Source organism: Lepisosteus oculatus, chromosome 11 (genome assembly GCF_040954835.1).
Source record: "Lepisosteus oculatus isolate fLepOcu1 chromosome 11, fLepOcu1.hap2, whole genome shotgun sequence".
Taxonomy (NCBI): Eukaryota; Metazoa; Chordata; class Actinopteri; order Semionotiformes; family Lepisosteidae; genus Lepisosteus; species Lepisosteus oculatus.
Genome location: NC_090706.1, coordinates 36,043,894 through 36,069,796, shown reverse-complemented (window position 1 = coordinate 36,069,796; position 25,903 = coordinate 36,043,894). Strand labels below are relative to the sequence as shown.

General features: G+C 36.7%; 2 protein-coding genes across 4 annotated transcripts in view; one reads left to right on the top strand and one right to left on the bottom strand.

Moving 5' to 3' along the window:
• Positions 1 to 20,522, bottom strand: part of slc36a1 (solute carrier family 36 member 1) — a 67,150-nt gene extending 46,628 nt beyond the window's left edge. The window contains exons 1-11 of one of the 3 annotated variants that reach the window (XM_015350028.2): positions 20,382 to 20,522; positions 18,587 to 18,709; positions 16,665 to 16,788; positions 14,369 to 14,459; positions 13,286 to 13,374; positions 12,452 to 12,547; positions 11,359 to 11,443; positions 10,591 to 10,809; positions 8,596 to 8,694; positions 8,104 to 8,270; positions 4,880 to 5,049 (exon numbers count right to left, since the gene is read on the bottom strand). In XM_015350028.2, coding sequence (XP_015205514.2) covers positions 4,880 to 5,049; positions 8,104 to 8,270; positions 8,596 to 8,694; positions 10,591 to 10,809; positions 11,359 to 11,443; positions 12,452 to 12,547; positions 13,286 to 13,374; positions 14,369 to 14,459; positions 16,665 to 16,788; positions 18,587 to 18,617 — 1,171 coding nt within the window. In that variant the 5' untranslated portion in view covers positions 18,618 to 18,709; positions 20,382 to 20,522. Of the gene's footprint in view, positions 1 to 4,879; positions 5,050 to 8,103; positions 8,271 to 8,595; positions 8,695 to 10,590; positions 10,810 to 11,358; positions 11,444 to 12,451; positions 12,548 to 13,285; positions 13,375 to 14,368; positions 14,460 to 16,664; positions 16,789 to 18,586; positions 18,710 to 20,143; positions 20,164 to 20,381 lie in introns of those variants that run through there. The other 2 variants (XM_006632040.3, XM_015350029.2) reach the window with 2 other exon arrangements.
• An 852-nt stretch (positions 20,523 to 21,374) lies between these two features.
• On the top strand, positions 21,375 to 23,822 carry atox1 (antioxidant 1 copper chaperone). Its single transcript, XM_006632039.3, has 4 exons — positions 21,375 to 21,516; positions 21,680 to 21,755; positions 22,592 to 22,738; positions 23,602 to 23,822. The coding sequence occupies exons 1-3, from the start codon at positions 21,511 to 21,513 to the stop codon at positions 22,714 to 22,716; spliced, it is 207 nt and encodes a 68-aa protein (XP_006632102.2). The 5' UTR covers positions 21,375 to 21,510; the 3' UTR covers positions 22,717 to 22,738; positions 23,602 to 23,822.
• The last annotated feature ends 2,081 nt before the right edge of the window (positions 23,823 to 25,903 follow it).

Below are 25,903 nucleotides of genomic sequence, written 5' to 3'. Positions count from 1 at the left end.
TTACTTGATAAGTCAATGATCTTACCTCCACAACTACAATGAAAGGAGAAATCTTGGTCCTTGCAAGATTCACAGCCAATAGCACTCCCTAAGGATATCACCAGGGTGTATAAATGTCTTACAGGCAAGCCAATAAGATTAAATAAATTAAATGCTGTCTTTAGGATTTTGTTTTATTGGCAACTATTTTTCAACAAATAGTTTAGACCTTATTACATACTTATCTTAGTTATAGGACTAAATATACACAGTATATTTGAACCTCATTTTACTGCAGTTGATCTACTTGGAACCCCCAGAAATGTTCTCTTAAATAAATATTGCAGAACAAAAAAACTTTCCTATAATATTGTTTACTTCAGAGAAAAGAAAAAGACAGATTAATAACAGATTAAAATGAACAGATTAAGATGGTAGTAACAGTAAGTGGCACTAATTAAGTGAGTTGGTACAGATCTGGAACAGATGAAATGCGTTTCAGTTTTTCTCATTTTCAAACAGTTGAAAATAGAAAACTGCAAAAGGAGGTTTTAGTGAAAAAATGAAGCACATTCTGCACTTTGGCAAGGAATATGTATTTTCAGTGCTGTGGAAATGTTATTTTAAAAAGTTTAAAAAGTATGCATTACAACTAATTTATGTAAGGAATAACTTTTTTACACTGTTAATAAATTGAAAGACATTGCTTTTACGAGGTAACATCTTTCCTTATATAGTGATTACACACTATATAGATAGATCATTGTAATAGATTACACTTCAAATACAGTATTTCCCCCAAACCTGGTGTTTATTCTAAGAATAGATTCCCGACAAGTTGTAATAGTAATGCTGGATTTCTGTTAAGAGTAACTTTTCCCAACACTGAAGTTTTCGAAGTTGTTGTTCTGATAAACTATACAACTAGTACTATCAGGAAAAAACAATAAAAAATAACAAATCATCCACTATTAGTACAGAAGCTATTTTAGAATGCTGATTAATAATAGAAAATCCACTGCATATAGCAGCTAAAGGTCTTAAAGGCTGTGTAATCTTTAACAGGGATGCTTCTGCCTATATCCTGCTTGTTCATGTGCAGAATCTGGGGCACGAGTTACCTAATGTGAAATCACATACTGGAAAAACAAATACTCCCTCTGTTGACAACGTATCTGCCAGTCAATAGTCCTGAGCATTTTTTAATATCAAAATATCAAAGTGCAAAACACCTATTTTCAAAACTCAATTCAGTAATCAACAAAACCTTTAATATCATTCTACATTTGATTACGCTCTCTAAAAAATAGATTTTAAGTTTGTTAATTTTACACTATACTTATGGCAAATATAATTTAACTATAATACATGCATGGTATCTACTGATGTATGAAAAAACATTGGATCTGGTTTCTGAATAAAATATTTGCCATGAGAACAAGAAAAGCTGTTTTATGTTAAGAAAACAAAAACACAATCTACAATCAGTAATTAAAAATTCAGGTTCCCTTCTGGGTTCTGTTATTTACCATTTCAATATTTATACTCTTTGAAGAAGAAAATAATAAAAAGAGGCATTCAATGTTAACAATGAAGTAGCATGATAGAGTTGCTCCAGCCTACCCACCAATGAGACAGTCAGAGAATGGCTCCCCCTAATGAGGGAAGAAGGTAGTGCAGGCTCCCATTCTGAGAATGCTGACTGCTTCACTTAATTAATAATAATAATAATAATAATAATAATAATAATTGCTTACACTTATATAGCGCTTTTCTGGACACTCCACTCAAAGCGCTTTACAGGTAATGGGGACTCCCCTCAACCACCACCAATGTGCAGCATCCACACTTGACAAAATGTCTTTGGCTCTGCAATCAATAGTATGAACACCACAGGTTGGGCTTTTTACCCCAACTAAAAACAATGATTGTTCCTTTAATAAGCTTGCAAAGATAGCAAACCTCAGCTACATTCATGCATGGTCCTCATCAGCAGTTTCAAACACCTGCCCTCTCTCTGAAAGCTACGAGTTCCTGCAGGAGCCTGCTGCCTGTCGTGGGCTACCAACTAATTCACTTTGCAAAACGCCTTTGAACACTAATTCTTTATAGTGCATTACAGAAGCATTGGAAATAAATTATTTTATACAGCAAACCACTCGAATGTTATAAGCACTGCAACAGCCAGAAGAAAAAAAACATAGACAGCTATGAGCAGGTCCAAAACCCTGGCCTTGAGAAACCCTGAACACCCACAGCTGATCTGTCGGATTATTTCCAGTTTTTTTATAGACAAATGGATTCAGCAAGGCTACCCTATTGAATGATCAGAAGTATGACTCACTAAGCTCTGTAAAAATCCTGCTAAGCTCTAGCCGCTGTTTCGGTTTTCATGTTTTGGTGGCAAGATGTATACATGAGTGGGTTTATTATGGCTGATATTTGCTTCTGAAGTGAAGTTTTTGTACTGTGTCAATGTTTTTATACTTGGACCCATGTGAGACTAAACTTGTTCTTTGCAAAACATTGTGCTGACAATTAATTTGGAGTGTAACTGATGGTTTTTGGAGGCCGAACTCTCAGAAAACTAACTTGGTCAGACGTTGAGTTAAGGTGGCCATCTGAATTGCCCTGACTTTCTAGTATTACAGTTCCTTTAATGAATATAGTGAATTGAGAACAAATCACACGCACTAAAATGAAAAAAAAGACACTTATAGCACGATATAGGCATCAACTATAATGCTGTAACGAACTGTGTACGTGTAATAAGTCATGACTATGTTGTTATTAATTGTGCACATTTGTTTCTTATCTGAGAGTCTGGGTTAATAGTTTTGAGCCATTCGACACATCTATCCTATTTGGTAGATAATACTTCATTGATCCAAGAATCTCATTCAGCCATTTATTTAAGGTAGCCAAAGTATCGACTTCAACCATATTCTTACTGTTGAATGGCTTTTTCTACAACCCCCCAGATAATGGAGAATTTCTCTTCTCAAGTTTTAAAAGCGCTTTCATAGTTTCTTCTTGTGTCCCCTGGTTTATGTTTGTAACGGTCTATGGACAAGTTTTGCAACTGATCTTGGATTATGAAACAGCTAAACTTGTAAAAATGTCATTTCATTAACATTCAGGCACACTTGCCAGTTTTAGTTCTCACTTATAATGAAGTGATTAATAAGAAAGGAAAAATTCTGACATTGCTCTGAAAAGGCACTGACTCAGTGTTTCACAGCAGTGGAACCCAGTGGAGAGGGTGAAAAAAGCCTACTTAATTCCCCATCAAAACTTCCACTTGCATTGAAAGCCCCAGTGGCAGCAGAGCACTTTTAAATTCAAATTTCATGAAGGCTATTATAATGATACCTGCTGAGTGGTGCAAATGCGTGGCTGTTAATGGACATATTCACTATCAATTACTCAAGAAATAGCATGTTTACACTTAAATGTATACAGATCTAGCTAGATTGGATAAGGAATCACATCGGTTGATTTTCATCTAACCTCTAGTGACTCCATAAAAACCCAGAGTACATTTAACTGATTCAACCTCATAGCCAATCAAAAAAAAAAAACTGCTCCGACGAAAAAGGAAATGTATGAGCCCGTGTAAAATTTCAGTGCCAGACTCGATACGAATAAAAACAATACTCTTAAGAACCATTAAAAGGAAAAGGAAGTAGAAAAGGGCAAAACAAGGGAAGATGCATGTTCAGATCCCCTTATGGATTAAGTAAATGAATGATGAGAAAGTTTCATTCTAAACACTCGGCATATCTTGTATTACACATTGACCTCCAGTATAGGTGTTTGACATTTAAAGCAAAGACACACGTACAAGGCAGCCAACTGAAAAAACAAAATGCTGAAAGCTGCACGAGTCTGGTACTCATAAAGTACATCCCGTGTGTCTCCATTATGCATACAGCATACTGGGCATCACAGGCTGTGACTGTTCCTAGAAGCCCAAACTAAAATGAGCTTCACTTCTGCAGCAAGGGTAAGCCTTGTAAAAAGGTTAAGATACTGTATTCTTTCCATGCAGTGCACTCAGACTGGAGGCCATTTGTCAACTGCACATCAGATTTTTTCCTCATTTCTGTGTTTCTATATTCGCCTCTTCTCTTTTATTATCACAACATTGTTGCTGTGACTTTAAATCCTATTTTTTAAATAAGTGATAAATACCACAGGGTAGGAGTGTCTTAATCTAAAAATGCCAGAACACCATTCAGCTTGGCATGTCAACAGCACTTTGAAAAGCAGCAGTTTAACACAGTGGCGTTTGAAGAGTGGATCAAAGCAAATTCTTTCCAATTATACTCCCTAACAATAGCTGGGGATACTTAAGCAAGTGCAACATTGAGGAAAAAAGACTGCACAGATTAATATCCCCTTCAGATATGTTTATAAAGTAGTAGGGTCCATTTACAAATGTGACCAAATCCCTTTGCAAACTATTTTACTCTACTCAGTATGTTTCTGGACTATCTGGATATCCCTATAAAACACTGGAGAGCTAAGACCATATAAAAATAACTGTGTGCATTAAAGGAGGTCACAGAAGAGAGAACGATAACTGCTCATCCACCATTTGTGTCTCTATGTACTGTATAGCATGAAAAGGTTCACACAGGGAGTTGTGTTAGCATGTGAAGGCTGCAAAGGAACAGGCAAAGGTTTATTCCATGCTGAAAGGCGCAGAAAAGAATCATTACCTTCAGCTTCAGCTGTCTACTCTGACTTTTTCTTTCCTATAACTTTATTTCTTTACAACTTTCCCCTCTCCCTCACACCTGAAGAAAGCTCCACAGCTGAAACGTCATGTTTCTTTTCTTTACTCTTCAGCATGGAATGAGCCTTTACCCGTCTATACGTAGGTTTCTTTACTCACATGTCAGCATGACCAGGAGAGTGCGAATGGAGAAATCGATGACCAGGACCCACCTCTCCGGGAACCTGGCTACCACCTGGGGAATCAAGATTTCTGCCGGGACGTAAAATTGCAGGGCGTACGTGATGAATATCCCGAAACAGTAGAGGAGCTTTACAATCTGATACATCCTAGGAAAATAAGAGGATGAAACTTTACAGAGTTCAATAAGACAGCCTTTTCTTAGCACAAGGATAATAAACCTTTATTGTTGACTCATCGTTGTCATCTTATAGATACTATGGAGAAGCAATAAAAAGACAAAACCCGATGAAGGTATAACATTTTAAATCAGAATATGTTAATATCGCACAATACATTAGACACCATAAATAAACCTTTTCCTGCACTGGATACAAGTCCAGAGAAGAGAGATCAGATCCAGTACATTCCCAGGCTGAAGGACTGTTCTAATCTGACTGGCTAAAAGAACAGAACCTTGCAGTTTTTAAAAGACAGAGATGTCCCAATTCAAGTAGTGAAAATCCTCCAGGGCATTAAAAAAAAAGCACACTTTAGGGCATGCAATATGATTCTTTGGTTGCCTTCTCCTCCATATAGCTCAAAGGTACAGTACATGCAGGGCCAAGGAACACAGATCACCTTGTGGCAAGACCTAGAAGACTCCTGGCATTATAGCATTCCCTTGGCTCTGTAAATGTTTGCCAGAATCTGGCACAGCTGATAAGTACACAATTCCTCTTTGTTCCACAGACTCAAACACCATCAAACACCATCAATGTTTTCATATCCAAATTTACCAGTACCTACTGGTTCCATTTCTCACCATCTTTGAAACAGGGAACAATATATCTCCGAGATTGGTTGGAAATCCTCCCTAGTCTCAATATCCATTGAGAAGTCTAAAAAATGTATGATATACAAAAACATTTTAAAAACTCAGAATGTATTTGCTTTGTTTGCAGTTTGGGTGGGTTTATATATATCTTACATGTGTAATAATTTACATAATATAGAACTTATGATAGACTCTCATATCTTCACCAGTAAAAGGATAAAACTAATGATGGTAAAAACAGAAGTGAAGGAAAATGCTCTTCCACCTCCATTTTATAAGCTAGACTGCAGCTCCTACATAAAAGTAATGATGTAACTAAAAGGAAGGCTTGTTGTGTCAGCATTATGAAGTTTCATAAATTCCTGCATAAACTTACAGTATTACATGCATTTAAGGAGCAGGAGTTGTTCAACATCCTCAGATAAGGAAATAAGAGAGGTCTTTACATGGGATTTTTCACTAAAGATAACCACATGCAGTGACATACTCGGATGACAATAAGGCACAGTATGTGAATAACTTCATTAATTCAAAATGTCTACACGATTGTCATTTATTATGATTATGATATTATGATCATCAGAATGCCTTCCTAACAATTTTAAGAGACGACCCTCAAAAGAGGTTGAGGAATTCTCATCGATTCCCCTCAACATCCAAGTAAAGAGTATGCTCTGACTGTTCGATTAAAGCAAAACAAATATCTAACATCAACCTCTACTCATTCTCCACACTGCCAGCTGGTTATCTCCTGACAATACATAAGGAATTTCAAATCATGTGCCTCTCTTTATGAAGAGCTCCCTTGAGACGACTTTAAATGGAGGATAGCAGAAGGAATTAGTTAAATGTCCACTCAGCCATGGGATGCAGTGGAAAGAAGGACCAGCCACAGATGTCAGCTGTTTGGTTACATTCAGTGGCAGGCTTCAAGCGCTCCAACAATTCAAAGCATAACCATGTTATCAAGACAAAAGCACAAAGGGTTCAAAGCTGAATAAGTGAAGAAGCATAGGATCGCCTTCATGTTCACGGTTTTCTCTATCACAATTGACAAATACAGTCTTTAACTGTTTGTAGAACCGACCGCCCTATTGATTGAGAAGTCCCATAATCTAATTTTCAGAGGGCAAAAAAAAGCACGCTGATTTTAAAGAATTATCTGAGGGTTAGGAGGACAAAGGAAAGAATGTAAGAATGGGTATGGAAGCTGAGACAAATGGGTATGGGAACTGTCAGTTTGTCAATAAATTAAAATATGTAGAAAGCAAAAATCAAAGAACATCCAAGTCTTTGCCACCATGATATTCAAAATAACTACATAGAGGTTCGTCTTCCCTTTTTAATTACTACTGTAAATAAAAGCAGCTTATTATTGGAGCAGTGCATATTATTCCCATATACTGTATTACATTAAATATATAGGTACTGCATAACATGTATATATTTATTTTATATACCATATTACATAGGACATGGGGAAAATGCACTCTACAATAATTATTTTCTAACAGTGTTTCCAAGATGTCAATATGTTGTTTCACTGCTGAGATCCAATAATCAAGAGGGTTAATGGATTCTTCGGCTTCTGCATATTCAGCAAACTATTGCATTTCTAAAAAACTACAGAAGAGGTAAAAGAAATCCCAAGGCTATAATTCTTCATTTCAGGAACCTGTAGACAAATTCCAGCTTGGAAGAGTTTAGAAGGATTCTGCCACTGGCAGAATTTGAAACTGACACAATTATGCCATGGCTAATCAAAATCTCTAGTTTCTGATCTGGCTGTCTCTGTAGTTACATAATCTAAACAGCAAGACTTTCAATTTAAAGCAAAAATGCAATGGCTCCCACAACCTCAAATATAAAATAGTAAATTTCTTGGAAAATAAATAAAAATCTAACGGATCTGAACTGAATTAGAAAACATTTATATTCACATTTTAAATTGAAAAGACAACCACACCTACTTATGATGCAACGATTACTACACTTTAAAACAGCATAAGCCATAGAAACACAGGCATCACTTTTCTACATTCATTTCAGAATCTCATGCTCTATAATCTTCACTTCACAAAACTCAGACAAGTTCGCTGTCTAAAAGAATCTATGCACAATGGCCAGCAAAGCATTATGTCGGTGTCTGTGCGTAATTCAGCTTTTGAAATAAATTACTCAGTGAAGTGCACAAAATGCTTAGTGCAGGTCCTTTTGCATGATGGAAAGGTTTAACATCTGAATTCCAAAGGATTTATTTAAGTCTTAATAAGAGGGGTAAATGTGTAAGTCATTAAACTTAAAATGCTGTTTGATGGATAACTGAAAATTAGAGTTTCCTCATATTTCACATGTATAATTTTCAGAAATTTCAGAAATGACTTACCAACAGTCAGGCAGATTCAGAGTGATGCTCCCTCCAATGTGATCCCCAAAACACATATATCCTATAGTGCCTAGACTGATGTACAGGAACGTAACAATGACCATTCCCAAGTAGAGAACTCTTCTGAACGATGCCGGTTTCTGCATTTTGTTTTCTAGTGGGAGAACCTGGGGAAAAAAAAGCACATCAACACTTTTAACCTCATTCACAGATCTGGCATTTTTTAATGTTGGCCAGTTGCACCACTGTAAATGATATATGCAGGGGGATAAATCCAGAAACAAATATACATAAACTTCATCAATCACTTTCACAAAGTAGAGATAATGTCATGTGACATCTTGACCCTTAGTGCACATCAGTAACACATGGCTGACAGGTGTTAAGGTGTTCTTCCAAACTGAAGCAATGAAAACATACTTAGAGTGCAGTGCAAGTGCTGTATTAATTTGAAAACAGTATTTTAATACAAGTATTTTGTTAGGAACTTACCACACCAATACCCTCAAAAGCAAATATTGCAGTACCAAAAAAGAGAGGGTAATCCTTTGCTTTTCCTACATAGGGCAATGAAATTGGATAGGAGATGTTCTGAAAGATAAAAGTATTTAGGAGATTGATTAGCCTTTTGTCACACATGTATAAGTTCTCCACAACTTCACAAACTTTCCGCTTCTCTTTCATCTGACTAGGAATCCCCATCGAGACTATAACCTCTCTTAAAGGGAGCTCTAGGGAAAGGGTTCCTCCCCTTCCACCTACTACAGTCTCCCAGCTGCAACCCAATTCTCCTTTGATGGTTTTCATCTTTAGCATGTGCCAGAAGGCCCAGTCTTGCAAGTTCTCGGAAGAGAAGCACGTTTAGTTTTCAAGGCAGCAAAACAGCTACAATGCCAAGACTGGGGAAAGCCTTATTTATAAAAACTATACATAAACTTTTTCTTTCCTGGAGTGTTGTGCTAAATGTATGAGCAATGAAACAATAAATTCTAGAAATGTTATCCAATTATATAACTCAGGATCAAGTGAGCAGCATTAGCAGGGCTTGAATTATTTAACAGCTGAACTAAAGTTTTTAAAGGTTTCTCAGCAGCGCACAATTCAAGTACCCCCAGGAAGTCAAACACCTCTGAAGAATCCTTTTGTGAAAGAAATTCAAGACATCATTTTATATTTAGTGGCTTTCAAAGATCTACAGTAATGCAAATTACCCTCTTTTAGCTCTGGGTGTCCGTTCCCTGATCTAACACACTAACAAAACATGCAAAAGGCATGACAGAAAGTTGGTATAAATATACAATGATACTTTAGCAATGTTTAAGCAGTACTGACAAGCACATTAAACACTCCAAGAAACTTAGCAATAGTATTTGATGTTGATCCTGTATGCTTGTTTTGTTTAGGGCACAGCGGTGGCTCTGTGGCTGAGGATCTGCGCCTGTGGCAGGAAGGTTGCCGGTTCGTATCCCGCGGCCAGCAGAGGAATCCTACTCCGTTGGGCTCCTGAGCAAGGCCCTTAACCCCAACTGCTCCAGGGGCACTGTACAATGGCTGACCCTGCGCTCTGACCCCAAGCTTCTCTCCCCATCTATGCATCTGTGTTTCATGGAAAGCAAGCTGGGGTATGTGAAAAAACAAGTTCCTAATGCAAGAAATTTTATATGGCTAATAAAGTGATAAAGTGAATAATAAAACTATTGCATTTATACACTTACAGCATGAGAAAATGTATAAATTAAAGGGGCACAAGTAATGAATTGATCCAAACATCTCATTCTAGTTTTTCTTAAAAGAAACCTAAATAATATGATATGACTGGGTAGCTTATGTCAGATTCCCATGACCCTTTGTGTAAAGAAACTGTTCTCACTTCCCCATAACTTTGATTTATAGCCTCCAGTTTATGTGTCTGTGTTTATTCTAAAGTCCATTTGGTCGATTGAAGAGTTTGAATCCTGTATACCAGATACCAGATATCACTTTCTAAGATTCTCTGACCAAAAGTTAAAACATTCAGTTCTTATAACCTGTCAGTGCTGGACTTTCCTTTAAGATGAGGAAAATATATGGTCAGTCCCCCCTGGACTAAAATTGTAACCCTATAGCTACACACTACGAAGCCAGACCTCAGATGTTTTTTTCCTCATCTGTCATCCTCTAGAACTCAGTCTAAGCAATTTGCAGAAACTGAGGATACCACTGAAAGAAAAGACAGTTCAGCATTTAGGTTCCTTTCATAAACATCTGATTCTGAGGTGAATTTTAGGTTCAACTTCCTCAGGCAAAGTAAACTCAGCAAAGTGTTCGCTTCTGCTTGTACCTAACAGAATGGAAACTTGCAGATTTTTGCAAAAACTGCAAAAACTGCACTCCACTCTGACAGCAGTGGGCTCAAAACAAACAGCATTCTGTCGTCAAATGGAGGAAGTTAGGTCTTCATTTCACAGCCAGGCTAAATGTTTGTACTCTGTTAATGATGATACTTACTGTTATCGAATACCAATAAACCAAGACAAGGCTGCTGCACATCGAAAGGTTTGCCATTAAAGAGAGTGGTGCCAGCCACTTCAGGTTGCGGATGAACACCAGCAAAATAATAGCCGGCAAAAAGCACAGCATATAGAGTCGTGAGTCAAAAGTTGGGACGATCACAGCTGTCAGATTGGTATGGCAGTCGTTCGTTGTTCCATTGGCTGCTTCTATCACCTGGATAAGAGATATTACACGTTTGACACATTTTCCAAATGTCTACAATTTGTTTTTTTTTAACAATCATTTGATTGACGCAGGGTGTGTTAGAAAACATGTGTCAGTTCATGTGCCATCCCTAAACTGAACTGAGCTGTTTACAACATAGTGTCAAGAGATGATGCAGCAATAAAAAGAAGGAACAGCACGTGGCGATGTTCAGCTACAAGAGCGTATTACGGAGCAAAACGTCTTTATTTGATAACAGTGCCCTCTTGTGGTTTGAATAACGAATGGTTACAGCACGCTCTGTGCATGTCATCTCCCCTCCTGCTCCTATGTTGCACAAAACGCCTTTACCGTGAAAAATAAGAATATACTTCACCATTAGATTCATGAGTACTGTAGATAGTTTCCCTAATTTTCTTAAACCTAATGACAATTTAACTGTTAAATTAACTAGACTATATACCAAAGTACATGTACAAAATAAAAGAAATATTTTCAAACAGAAATAAAGCAAAAATGTTGCATAAACACACAGAGAGAAAGAAAAGTACATTTTACCTGTTTGACGTTGTCACTGAGGAACACAAAATAAACACAGCAAAATCCCAACTGGGTGACAATCAAAAATAAATTAACCAATCGCCTGAAACCAAGTGAAAAGACAAGACATTGTCAGAATTTATAAGGCAAAGCATCCTAAAGACATATCAATTCAATTACTACTGGTAACAAGATCCCATGTCTAATTATTAACCTACATTTCACAAATCAAAATGTACATTATTGACTCTTAAGTGAACACACACCCAAAGTACAAAGCTACAAAGGTTCCTCGATGCATTTTGAGATTTGTGCAACAGTTTACATTATTTTATCAACCCTTTTGCAAGGTGAATGCTTCAGCAATACAGGAACAGGCCAGGACCCACTAGGCCAGACAGGCAGGTTTGCAGAAAGCCAATGGAAATTCAGTTACATTTTTTTATCCCTTGTGTTTCTGGCACAATGTACTGACTAAACCCATATTTGCATAGATATATAAAAACAACATTTTAATGTTACACTCAAGGTTTAAATGATTAGAATAATGTAATAATTACATTTTAACTGTGGATATTTTTCTTTTATCCTACACAAGAAAGACTGGACCTTATTTGGCATTCAGTTTACCCACATACTGTATTGTTCATGGAAGTAGTTATGAAATCCAGTACACTTTCATAACAAATAGCAACATATGGAGTTCAGTTCCAAGGTATAATTTTTTTGCCGAGCTCTCCAAGAGCCATTTCAATAAAACATTACCTCACTGCAGGTCTACTGTACGACTGATTATAGTATCACTGTTTACTGCTGCAATATCACTACTTCAATATCATGCATTTGTTCTGAGAATAAAACTATATTTAAAAGCAGGCTCCTATTAGCTTTGTTATCATAGATAATTTCTTTAAAGTAAGCTATAGACCGTACTATTTTAAAGGAATAACCTTTTATCCAGAAAAACACACACAAATATCATCTGCTATTAGTTATTCATGGCAAAAGTATAGTAGTGTATACGATTTGTACTTAACTCATCTAAATGTGCTGAATAAGCAATTACGACTTTCACTTCCATTTCCCTGTTCACCAGTTTCACCAGTCTTACCTTCCCCATACTGAATGTCTCTGCAACCAGGAACCAGGTCCAGTAGCCAAACCATGTTCCACAGCTTCCCCATAATCCAGAAAGGGTAGCCCCAGCCTAAAATCAAGCGCAGACCCAAACACTTAAAACAAAAAGTTAAACCGCCCATATAAACTTCTAGGCAAATATAAAAAAAACAATGACTCCTGCAATGTGTGACCTACTGTAAGGACAACAGTGGCGCAGCAGTGGCTCTGTGGCTAAAGATCTGCGCCGATAGATGGAAGGTTGCCGGTTCGTATCCCGCGGCCAACGGAAGAATCCTACTCTGTTGGGCCCCTGAGCAAGGCCCTTAACCCCAACTGCTCCAGGGGTGCCGTATAAATGGCTGACCCTGCGCTCTGACCCCAAGCTTCTCTCCCTGTCTGTGTGTCTCATGGAGAGCAAGCTGGGTTCTGCAAAGACAAATTCCTAATGCAGGAAATTGTATATGGCCAATAAAGTGATCTTAACAGTGGCACAGGAGTGCTGCTGCCTCACAGTTCAAGGGTATTTGGTTTAATCTCGGAGCGGGGGGGCTTTTTGTGTGGAAACTGTATGTTCTCCCCACATCCCCAGGAGCACTGGTTATCTCCCACCTCCCAAAGGAATGCTGAAAGATTGATTAACCATGATAATCTGCAGGCGTAGGACCTCCTTCCTCAATAACCCGACCCGTGTGCGGACTAGCACTGCTACAATGCCGAGTCCAACGTTCCCAAAGCGAAGACGAGTGCCCACAGTAAAAACAGAACGATGGGTGGCAATAAGTGGAGTGATTTTATGTTTGTATTATTTAATACATGTCACACTCACCTGGCACTGAGATGATGGGAACACTTAACCAGAAGATCCATACAGTGAACAGCTACTATTCCCATCACCAGAAGACTTAGAGGTCCCAACTAACACAAGAAAAGGACAGATGTTAGAAAAGGGCTCGTTTTCAATCTATGCTTATTTCTCTCTTAAGTGGGTATCCAAGTTTGTTAGGGGGCATTTTTTGACATTTTAGGAAATTGGAAGTATATTAATGGAATATTCTGATTGTTGATCGGGCCAAATAGCCCAGTACTTGATATTCAATGATAAGCTTCAAAACCCTGACTAACCGCCAAAACGTTCTTTTAATCACCTGTCAGTTGTTCTTTCATTAAATTTAAAGTAAAGTCTAGTCTGGTAGAATTTCCTTTGAACATGATAAATCCTCTTTTCATAAAATAAAGCTCAAACACTAAGGACATATCATTACTGACAGATCATTTATGTTATTATTATAGATAGATTATAGATACTTTAAAGTGACTGGTGTGACAGAAAAACTTTCACAGTACTGTAGAGCTATTTTGAACCTAAAAGAAATAAAATAACAATTCACAAGAAAAAGCTTTCAGAAGACCTTCTAAATGAACCGTGTAATTAATTTGGACTTTAAAGCTATTCTGTCTCATATAAAGCATATATAAAGCTGTTGGCATTAAATATTTTCTGGAGAGATGTATTCAGTTAATATTAAGAAATAAAACACTTGCAAAAAAGAATTTAATATGCACATCTCTCAGTCTCTCCAGCCAAAAATATTGTACTAGCTGTCAACAATATCAAAGCCCTCAAGCTTGTCTTAGACCTTTGTGTAGAAATAAAGAACAACATAAATGAAATGCATGACAACAGAGTACACTGGGTTATTAGCCTGTGTCTTTCATCACCTGAATCACTCGTACCCAGTTGAGATCACAAAAAAATTACACGACACCAGAGGCAAGTGGGTCACACTGAATTTACATGATAGTGACCGTATACTGTATATCACTCACCAGGAAACTAGCAAGCTAGACTAAACCACACCCAAAACCAGCAACCTAAATGTTGTATTACACAGTTTCCAAGTGTTCTTACCACAAGCCCTGCATTCCTCACAGCCAGAGGGAGGCCCAGCAGCCCCGTCCCAATATTGCCTTTCAGCAAGTGGATCAGAGTATCGAAGAACCTGCAAAGAGAGTCACCTCTGACATCAGAGTGCTAAAAGCCATTGGACCTTATATCCAGGATTTGGGAATTTAAGAGGGATACCCAAAAACAAATCCCAAATGTTCATGCTTATGATTCCCTTCACATCTTCCACAATATGACAGAACTTCCAAGGTTGCTGTTTTAACATTCCTGCCACTATTGATTTCATTTTGCAGGAAAGAAAATAATCCATCAATAAATCATTTTTTGTTTAATCTTTTGAACTTGCCTTTACTTCTTTGTTTACAAGCCTTATATACATTTCATGTATAACGGGACAGGAAAGAAGCAGAGCACAAACAAGTTGCAGGAAACCTACATTCTTTTTTTTAACTACCTTATATTCCAGCCACTTGCTTTTTAACAAAAAATTAATTCATGCAGACACGGATGATTGCTGTACTTGTCGACAATAAAAAGAGTCTTTCTACTGAAATCACCCAGATAGCCATTTACCTTATAATACCTCGAACACGAACCATGCACCATTATGAAAATGCAGAAAACAATGAGAAAAAATGTTCACTCTCCTGTCATTTTGAGCTTCGATTTGATTGTCCCATCTATTAGATTACAAGATTAATTTCTTTATTAACAGAAGAGGGAAAATGTAATTCTTGAAATCTGCCATCCTGAAGTCAGGAACCAAACCGTCAAATTTGATTTGAATTGAGACCAAGATAATTTTGCTAGACACACCTTATCAAATTTGATCTTGAAGCGTTAAATAAAAGTAAACAGAGGATCTCTAAAAATATTCTTCAATTCTGAGTGCAAAGCAATTACTTTCCAAATAAAAGTGAAAATTTGTTCAGTTTAATCATAACTGTCATAACTAAACAATTATATATAAAAGCAAGACACAGATATCAGACCCTGGTTAAGCCTCACCAGTTAATAAGTACAAAATGTTTGCACAATGTGATTGCTTTAAATTATATATTGGAGGCAATTCCAATATTCATATTATTTAAACCAGCATAATTACACAATTTTCAAGAACATTCATTGCTCACCATCTGGTTTGATCATGGGGGCTGCATTTTGTTTAATGATTATTTTAAAAATGTAATCATAGAAAAATACTTTTTTCATTTTATATCAAAATGGCATCATACAGCATGTGTGTCATGATGAATCTGATACATCTTAACCTATAATCAAGTTATTTTTTTCCAATGCATAGAAGTTTTCTTTTTTTTATATGATGATTGTCAACATATACAGACCATCAGAAATAATTCAAATGCCAAGTCATTTTGGGGAACTTATAACGGTATAAAAACAAACCAGGAAATGGACATTTACTTTTTTAGAAGTTGTATTGCTATTAAATATTCAGTGCTACAAAATAACACAAATATATAATTAGGGGAAAACATTGCTGCATTGCCTGGGAGAAAAAAAGACTATTTGCTTACATGTGTTTTGGGTTGGCCAGCACAGTTGTGTTAGCATCGCTGACTCATAGCACATAGGGCCTGGGTTCAATTCCTGGGGTGCTCAACCTGTGTTCACTTGGGTTTCCCCCCACAGACCAAACAAATACTGACAGATACTGGCTTCACTGAAAACCAGCCCCAATGTGATTGTGCAAATGTCTGTGACTGTGTGCCCTGTGATGGACTGGAGTCCGGTCCAGGGTGTATCCTGCCTCGCTTGCTGGGATAGGCTCGGGCTCCCCCATATATATTGGACAAAGCGGTGAGAAAATAAATGGATTGAGGATTTTGAGTTTTGCTAATTTTCCTAAATATATTCTGTCACCTTTTAAAATGAATCTATGGTATGGGAATTGCCAATGCACTGTATATATAGTAAAAGCTTTCCTATGGTTAACCTGGTAAGCAAGAAACCGTTATTCACCCCAACTCCCTTCTCAAAATGACTATGTACAAGTAAACCAAATCACAGCCCATAGAACCGGCGATTTTTATGACGGACGGTTTCTTTACCAGTAACTAATAAAAATGTCAAGGTGCATTAAAATCTTGAATAGAAATAAAGAGGACAGAAATAATAATAAAAGAAACATCAGTAAACCAGTGGCCTATCGCGATTTGTGCACAGTTATTTTACTGTTGTGGCTTTATTATTTAACTGCTGTATTGTCTGCTTTAATACTCTGTGCATCCCCCAGTCCAGTCACGTGTAAAATCACAATAATCAGAAACATGCTTACGACGTCCCTGCTCTGCCTCCAATCCTCTCATACTGGTCCTGGGACTCGGAAGGACTGAGGGAATGACTCGGAGACAGTGGAGTCTCCTCATTGGGAGTGTCAGCCTTGCTTGAAGCCATGGTTCCTGGAAGAAAGAAAGAAAAAGCATCGTGTCCCATCAAGGTTAAACTGCTACTAGCTGAAGGTGAAAATAAGCAAGACATTCGTTTGCCTGTAAAAAAAAAAAGACGCAAAGGAATAAGTAAAGGTTTATTCCATGCTGAAAAGAGAAGAAAAGAAACAATGTTTCAGCTGGGGGGCCTTCTTCGGGTGTCTTTTCAGCATGGAATAAACTTTTACCTGTTCCTTTGCAGCCTAACCATGCTGACTCAACTACCTGCGTGAACAAATAAGATGTACTGCTGGATTGCACAAGACCTCCTGTGTATTAATCCACATAAAAAGGAAAGGAGAACAGAAAAATTACTCTTCCTTGGAGTCTGAAGAAAAAGTGGATTTTTAGTAATTTATTAACACGTCAAGAAAGAGGTTTTAAAACAATGGGCTTCTAATAACAGGCTTTTCTACAATGCAAAGACATGAACTACAGTGTAGCTTGTTATTATGCAACACCCACGCATTAGGAACATTTGTAAACGGAAGAACCAAATACTGGCAAGCCCAGTGCAGTTTCTCGGAGCATATTGTACCATGAGTCATGGTAGCACAATTCAAGTCACAAAAGAGAGATTCATAACACCAAAGAGATCCAGGTGGTGTGTGCATAATCACAGAGTTAAGATGGAAACTAAGATAACATGAAAGTACTATTTAAAATATAAAACAGAAATTGAACACTTTGATTAAATATTTATTCTGTGCACAAATAACCTTATGTATTAAGGTACATACATGCCCCATTATCTTATGCAGTTTGACAACTGTTTTGTTAATTAAAATAGTTTCACAAATTGGAGGGAGGTATACAGCCTGATCAACAACATTTCATTAGTTATCACTGCAGTGAAAAGGGAGAAATCCTGAGGACAGTCTACTGAAACAGTTCAATTTCTTTTCCATATTATAATTACAATACTGAGGAGTAGCATTATAGGTGTTTGAACTATCTGTAATTCTGATCTTGGGAATTGGTCCCGGGTCAGTTTAAGGAAAAAAAAGTGAATGAATTTATCATTTGCAAACTACAAAGCCATAACCTGATGAACACCAAGTGTTCTTGGATTGTAATTTATGGATGTACTTTAATCCACGCATTAGTCTAATTTTATAGGCATCATAATGGCTAACGCTAAAGATTCCTAAATATTTTAAAACGATCATTATTTAAAGGGAGTTTAAACGTGTCAGGAGGACGTATGTGACATATTATGCTATAATTGCAGCAAAGTGTACCAGGAATTGTGCAATAATAAGATCTTCAGTCAGGTTGCATTCTAGCCTTCAGCCTTTTTCTTACAAAACAACAATCTGAAATACACATTCTCTGACATTCTACTTGTCCCTTATCCCTAACTCTTAACTCCTAATTCATTTCTAGTCAGTTTTTTGTGTGGCATCTTAAATGATTCCCAAGAGAATACAGAGAAACTTATTGAATGGGTTTGTTTCTGTTGCTCCACAGCCAAAAACTTGTCTCTCTCTTCTTTTCCTTTCAACATGGAATGAGCCACCCACCCAAAACTGTTTTTTGATTTTCAGTACAGTTCAGGAAACAAAATTGTGACCTTTTCTATCTCTAGGGACTTTCCCTTACGGTCTCATGGTCTTACCGCATATACATTCTCTAAGGTGAAATAAGTGTTGCTTTTTAAACCAAAATGCATCAGAAGGAAAACAAGACCACTTTTAGGTTGAAGACCAACAATATTTCAGCCTTACCAGCTCTGACTCATAGGTCATAAAACTTGAATAAAGTGGATTACCATTGATGCTGTTAGCGCCGTCTGTAGTCATGTGTAGTCCTGAGGTTACCACTTTACAATCTGAGCTTCACTGTTACCTGAGGGAATCCACTCCAAACGCCCTGCATTCAAACAGAAGAGCTTCTATAATAGGAAGAAAGCAACATATGATTGCTCTAATAAGGTCAGCAGCTCAGGACATCAGATACAAGCACAGACTCAGAGTAATGCAATTTTATTAACAGCATCGGGTGTTGTTTCAGAAAAGAAAGACAAGCTGCCATTCCACCTTTTGCCTGTTTTTAATAGGCTCCCAATTTTAATTTAACATAGTAAACACGTTGTCACTGATTCACTTCACGACAACAGTGAAATACCATATGTTAGGAAAGTTGACCTCGTCTTCAATAACTTCAGAATAACATTGTCAGAGTAGTAATATTTAAACTGCTATTTTACTAGAAAGAGCTAGGTTTTCTAGTGAAGAAAAATAAAACTAGTTCAGATGTAAGGTTATTTTTCAGGGCTAAGTGTTTTTTAAATCCAAAATGCCAAGGCTTACGGGAGACAAGTAAAGAGACTCGTGAGCAAATTGGTTCTAAAAACTCTATTTTAAATAAGTAATAGTGGTTTATAGGACTTGTCAACACTGCAGTCTGAACTTCTAATGCCTGAGGCAGAACTTACTATGACAGAATGGTCAATTCTGAAGTGGGAAGCCATGTGAAATAATTAAATCAAGCAAATAGAAGCTAATGTTTATTCCTCGTCACAGAAAATCTATAAAAACTGTTGTCAGTTTCAATGAAAAGTGTAAATAGATTGTTATGACACCACTAGTCATTTTATTTTTAAGTGAATGGTACCTTAGCCCATCCAAAGACTAAATAATCAACATTATCATTGTTGTGATTCACAGGTGTGAATCATTAGCTGAAAAGCTCACAATCCAAGCACCTGAGAACATCTCTTCCACGAGTCAGTCAGCAGCAGCAAAAAACAGATTTCGCAGTCGTGAGAAGCAGTCATTGTATTTAAACTAAAATGAAAAACATTCTGACTTATTCGCTCCTCCTTAAAATGATAATAATTGAGTAGTTTTCGCTTTCATTTGTATTTCCCTTGGGGGTATATAGTTGCAGTGTAAAATACACTTGCGCCTAAAAATGTATGGGATCATGTGCATCTGTTGAGCTAATCCCGTATTTAACACGTTTTGGACTGGCTTCCAGGACTTTGCACATGGAATGCCCTGCACTTAATTTCCTTCATCATTTCATTTTACAAAGCGACTCAAGTTTACGTTTTTCACAACCAGAATAAAAAACAAATGATTTAAGTTACAGCACAAGGATAAAACCATCATAATACTAGACACAGTGTTACTAGGTGAATACAATGGAAAGGTTCCACTATCTCAATAAAATCCAACAGCTGGCCTTTAAACGTACATCATAATATACGAGCGTATCAAGAAAAGACGTTTCCAATTGCAAGAACTTTTAAGTACTAGAACAGGTACCTTTGATACATTCTCCTGAAGCCCTGTCAGATATGGTAAAGAATCGTCACACATACCTTTAGCCCGGTGGCTAAACTATTTGACGTGGTGAGCAACAAATGCGGAGTAAGCAACATCCGAGCATCTAGACTGCTTTATCGGTCATCTTGCATGTTAGATCCTTATCCTAGCGTGTGTTAGCACGATTTGCATCCTAGCACTTTGCATACTAATTGCTTTCCCTAACACTGCTCAATCCAATCAGCATGCAGAAACGATCGGTGCAAGGCACAGCCATAGAGTGCCTAGTGTTACCTGTGATCAACGCCGCGGAGATGTTTTCACACCATCTTTACCGGGGTCGTGTTTTCTCGTCGCGTTACCGCGGCTCAGCGGCACCAAAATCTCGCGTTCAGCTTCCCGAGTCTCCGAGCCGCCGGATCACGTGACTTCCCCGCCTCGTGAAGGTCAGCTGACCCGACTCCTTCTCCATGGATACCAGGAAGTTTACCTCACCGAGTGAAAGAATGGAGGTCCACATGTTAAGAAAAAAATCACTTTATGGGCATATCAACCTTAAAAACAGTTGCTGCAATGCGTGGACGGGTTTTAGACAGGTTTTTTTTTCTAGTCTTCGTCATTAGTGTAGCGGATGTAATGCATCCCCCAACTTTCATTTTCCAGTGAAAATAATTTTCTATTTTTTAACATACAGATTAGATGTGTACATTTTATTTTAAAATCTTCTATTTGCGTGTGTTGTTTAACAGAATTTGCGTTTTTTGAAGCGTTTATAAATAATATTGTATAATAAAAAATATTTTTATTATTATTATTATTATTATTATTATTTGTATTATGTTTTTTGGCTGTCGTTTAAATAGTTAAATAAATGCATCTGAATTTACTGTGGATGAACATTAAACTACTATTATTAAATCGACACATATGCTTATTTATTATTTCAAAATGTCGCTTCTAATGGGTTAACTACTTTTCTGCAAATTAATGATTTAGGGGAGAACTCAGCGCCACCCACAGCCATGCTTGAGGTACCACAAGTCTTCCTGGCGCCTCGATAATAGTAGAAGGGAATGTCATCATTTCACTCATCTTTTTCCCCTAACAATATTCATGTCTGAATCGTGAAAAGCAACAAACAGAAAATATTTATGTTGTAGATAATGTCTATTTTTTATGCATCATGATACATTTACTCCAGATCAGGCAGATTTATCTGTATTCTAATTCAAGTTCTGGTTCACGAAATGCAGATGAACCTTGATGACCGTCCCTAAAACGAGCATTGCTGACTCCTGTTTCTGGAAAGGGGGCTGATCGCTGGGAAGACTATTAAAGCATTTTACTTGTGATGAAAGTACACAGTCGCAGACGGGAAAGTTGAAGAGGGTCGAACGGTGTAACTGATATTTGGAAAGGAAATATGCAGGCAAGTAGCTACACGACGAGAAGTTTTATGTTGACGGTGTCTATATTGCATGGCGTTAGTTATTGCTTATTTGTGAATCCAGGCCTTTGACTGGATCATTGCAGTGTTGGAATATGAAATGACCCGGTGTAATGAAATAATGGATTGGATTCCTTCCCGACAGAAGCACGAGTTTTTCGTGGATATGACCTGCGAAGGGTGTTCAGGCGCTGTGACTCGCGTTCTCAATAAACTGCAAGGCAAGTCCTACCCATGAGTTTTCACTTTTATTCCCTGGGTGCGTGGTGTTATTAACAACAGGGAGTGCCTGATGCCGAAAGACCGCAGTTGCAGTGTGACAGTGGCACCAAACCGAAAGCCAGATAGCGTGATAAAAGTATCTGATTTCCTCGGAAAATTAAATCTATTGCCTGACCTGTAATTGTTTTACATAGTAAAAAAGTATCCGATTTCCTGCTAACTAACGGGTTTCTTGAGAAGAGACTTGGAGCAATCACATGACTGAATTTTCCACATGATTACACATACGATAGAAGTGTATGTGTAGTCATATTTTGTGTATTTTTTACTCTGGTTATACATACACTATATACATTGATATTAAAAAGGCTTTTAGTAAGAAAAATAAAGTACATTTAGCGTGTCCATCTTCATAAGCTAATTCACCATAATGTAATGTTTAGTTTTTGCCATAATGTTTTAAAAGGCCCTCACACCGCTTCTACTTCTATTCATTGCTCTTTCCTCTCAGTGCATGCTGAGTGTGTTATATCTTCTAGTTTTTGTGTCGTTATGACCTTTTTATTACATTCTTGCAGGTTGTCTTTTGTAACCGTTGATAGTTATTTAATAACGCAATGCAATGTTACGACAATTTTGTCCAGTTTGTTATGCACTTTTAAAAATTCAAAAACATAACATTGCCCTTTCCCCTCCATCAGTAGAATATACAGTACCTATATAATTTATTTACGATATATTTGCATACCAGATTTTTCTAGTAATTTTTCGTTGCAATATTAATTCATTGCCTGTCCCAAGGATCTCATTCAGTTCCTTTTATTCTTTTTCATAGGTGTGAAATTTGACATTGACCTTCCCAATAAGAAGGTTTTTATTGAGTCTGAGCAGAGTGTAGAAGTTCTTATTGAAACTCTGAAGAAGACGGGGAAAACTGTAACGTATATTGGTCCAAAATGAATCACTCTTCCAATATAAGCAGGTGAAAAGGGGTTATTTTGAACATCTTATTGAGAATTCTGGTTTTGATTAGCTTTACTTGTAACATTGCATAGTTACCATGTGTTGATAACGGCTACCTGTTCATTATTGATCTAGGTCATTAAACTTTGATCATTCCACAGCACTATGGGAGTACAGTTTTGACTATACTATAACTGGCACAAGTTAAGTTTGCTAGATAAGGACAGACCTTTAATACCAGTATCAGGTAGTCCATGGCCATCAAATACACAAACTGCAATTTTCTTACAGTGTTAGAAAACAAATGACCTCTTTTGCTAGGCCATATCAAGTGGAGAAGACGTCTTTAAAGACCTTTACACTGTGGAGGTATCTTTCAATCTTTTAAGATAATGCAGGATCATAGATAGATCGATACTTTATTGATCCCGTGAGGGAAATTGCAGTGAAATCATGATATACAGGGGGGTTAATTAGCCGCTATACATATTTTTAATCTAGTCCTATCACCATGCTAGGCCCATACGTTTTATCAGCAAAAGAAAATAACACAAATGAAGTTGTCATTTAAAATTTTCGGGATGTTAGTCTGAGAGTCTCTTTAGGTGTCTTAACTGTTTGGACAAATGGAGTTTGAATTTCCATTTTCAAAAAAAGCTGTTGGTACAAGAATTCTCCACTTCTTCAAACACAAAAGGGTAAAGTTGCAGATGGAGGAATGTTTGCAGCAACTGTGGGGGAACGTTTTTGGACGTAAAGGAATATTTTTTTCAGTCAGTTTCACCTCTTCACAATTTGTTTTTAGATGTCTACAAAAGGAAACAAGGACTTGTATTTCATATCATAAATACTGAATCTGTTTTGCTTTTTGCTCCTCAACAGGTGTCTTATGCATGCCCTGGTGCTATGAAGGAAAAGAAGGTCAGCCTTTGTGTTTGCAGTTTGCAGAATAAACTCGCCGTGTGAAGTGAACTTTCCATCAGTGTCATGGGCTGTGGGGGACCATTGAAGCTTTCGAAAGCTTTGTTTCTCTTCATCAGCATTTGTGCCACTGACTTCTATATTGTTAAAAGGCTATTTTGCAATTAAAATATTGTTAAACACGTCTTGTTTTATTTAAAAAAAAAAGGATATGCCATATTTATTCTCTTAAATAACCCAAGCCGTCTTTTCAAATAGACTGCACCATTTTCTTCTCTTTCTGCCGTTAGGTATACGTATACGTGATTATATTATATTTAGATTTTCTTATTTTTAGTCTTGAAACTATGTTGCCACCCAGATTTAACTACTGAAGTAATGAAACCTACAGCTTTCATACCAGCTGTATTTAAACAAATTAGCATGATTTCAGGTGAGTGGGAGACCTTACTGTTCTCAGAAAGGTAGTGTTAATTATACTTGAATTTGATATTTTTAAATAGCTAATTCACAAACAATGCATAATTGTATAAAATGCCTACATGACATTCTCCATAGAGCCTACATAAAAAGCTAGGAACTGTCATAAATGTTTTATGAAGTAGTATGTCATTTGTAGTACAAAACCGCATGTCTAAACCAATAAACTTAAACCTAAACCAATAAAATGTAAAACTGTTTTGTATGATACTGTTCATGATTACAGTACACTCATCTCTAATAGTGACATAATAATGCTATGCTTACCACCAGGTGGCATCAGTTATCTACATTGGGTTTGTCTTTGTAGAACAGATAAATACATATCAACAGTTTGTCCTATAAATGTATTCAATTTTTCATTCATTGAGCTAATAATATTAAGAAAATGTTAATTTGCATTGTAACTTCTACTGACATTGCTTGTCTATTGTTAAATTATTGTTAGATGTTTTTGTTTGGTTACTTGAAAAATACATACAGTTCTACATATCAAAGATGCAAGACAGTAAAGAGGTGAAATTTGTGACTCATTGCAATGTTTAATATTGTTTTATGTTAAAAATATTAGGTATTATTAAGTATATTAAGTTTTTTGTTTATCTTTCCCATTTTGCAATTACCCCTTCTACTGAGAACCTATCCTTGAGCTTTTTTGCTGATTTCTTCAGTTTGCTGTTGGCACTTAATTTGTGCACATGCAACATCTTCAGTTAGGCATACATCATAATGTGAGTCTTCTTATGTAACACTGTATTAATAGGCCAGGAATCCAACCACAGCTTGGGAGTTGTGGCAAAAAATGCTATTTAAACATTGTGTGCTTGTAAATTCTCTGTAACTTTCAATAACAGGGGAAAAGGAAAAAAAAATAACCCTCTCTGAAAAAGCAGGAGTGAGGTTAAATTCTGAATGGTTCAGTTTTACCATGATGCAGAATTTGAAATTGTGGACAACCAGAGGAAGACTTGATGGAAACTCCCTGGATCTAGTAAAAAAAAAAATATAAGCCACAAAAATAGGCCTTGTGAAGTCTTCTTTAAAGGCTATTAATAACCTTACTGTATCTTTTGCAAAAACATAAATCAAAGGAGTGGCAGCAGTAATTTAATTTTTTTAAGGGCAGTAATTTTTAAATTAATGCTTCCCAATTGATCAAAACATGTTTTTTTCGTCCTATTTTTTTATCACCATATTTAAGTATTGTTTAATCCTCTCTTGTTCTCCCTCTTTGTTTCTTTACTGCTGTGAAAACTGGCACAATTGTGGTGTACTGTGTGTCGTGTTCTCTAGAACACAGTATTGTCAATTATGTTTACTCAGCGAGTACGGAAATGTTTTCTTTTCTCTGAGTGATGTCAGTGTCATTAATCCCAAACCTCCACAGTGTAGTACAATATAATTTATTAAAAGGGCATTTAGTACCCCCCAAATTCCCCAAAAGATGACAACAAAGCAAACATAATTAATAACATTATAAACCATTGTAGTATGAAAAATATTATTAAATATAGATTCATTTTCAGTTAATTATTTTTCTTTCAGTTTCTTTTTAATACAGAGATATCTCACTATTTATGTACTGAAAGAAATATACATATATATTTTAACCTTTCAAACAAATCAAATTTCCATGGCCTTTTGTTTATAAATAACTGAAGTAAATTATTGTGAAAACCCAGAACACTGCTGCTGGCTTCCAGATATTCCAAGCATAGTATCCCAAAAGTCTTATGACTTAAGTTATAAAGACCTTTAAAAAAATGCCATCATATGTTCATAT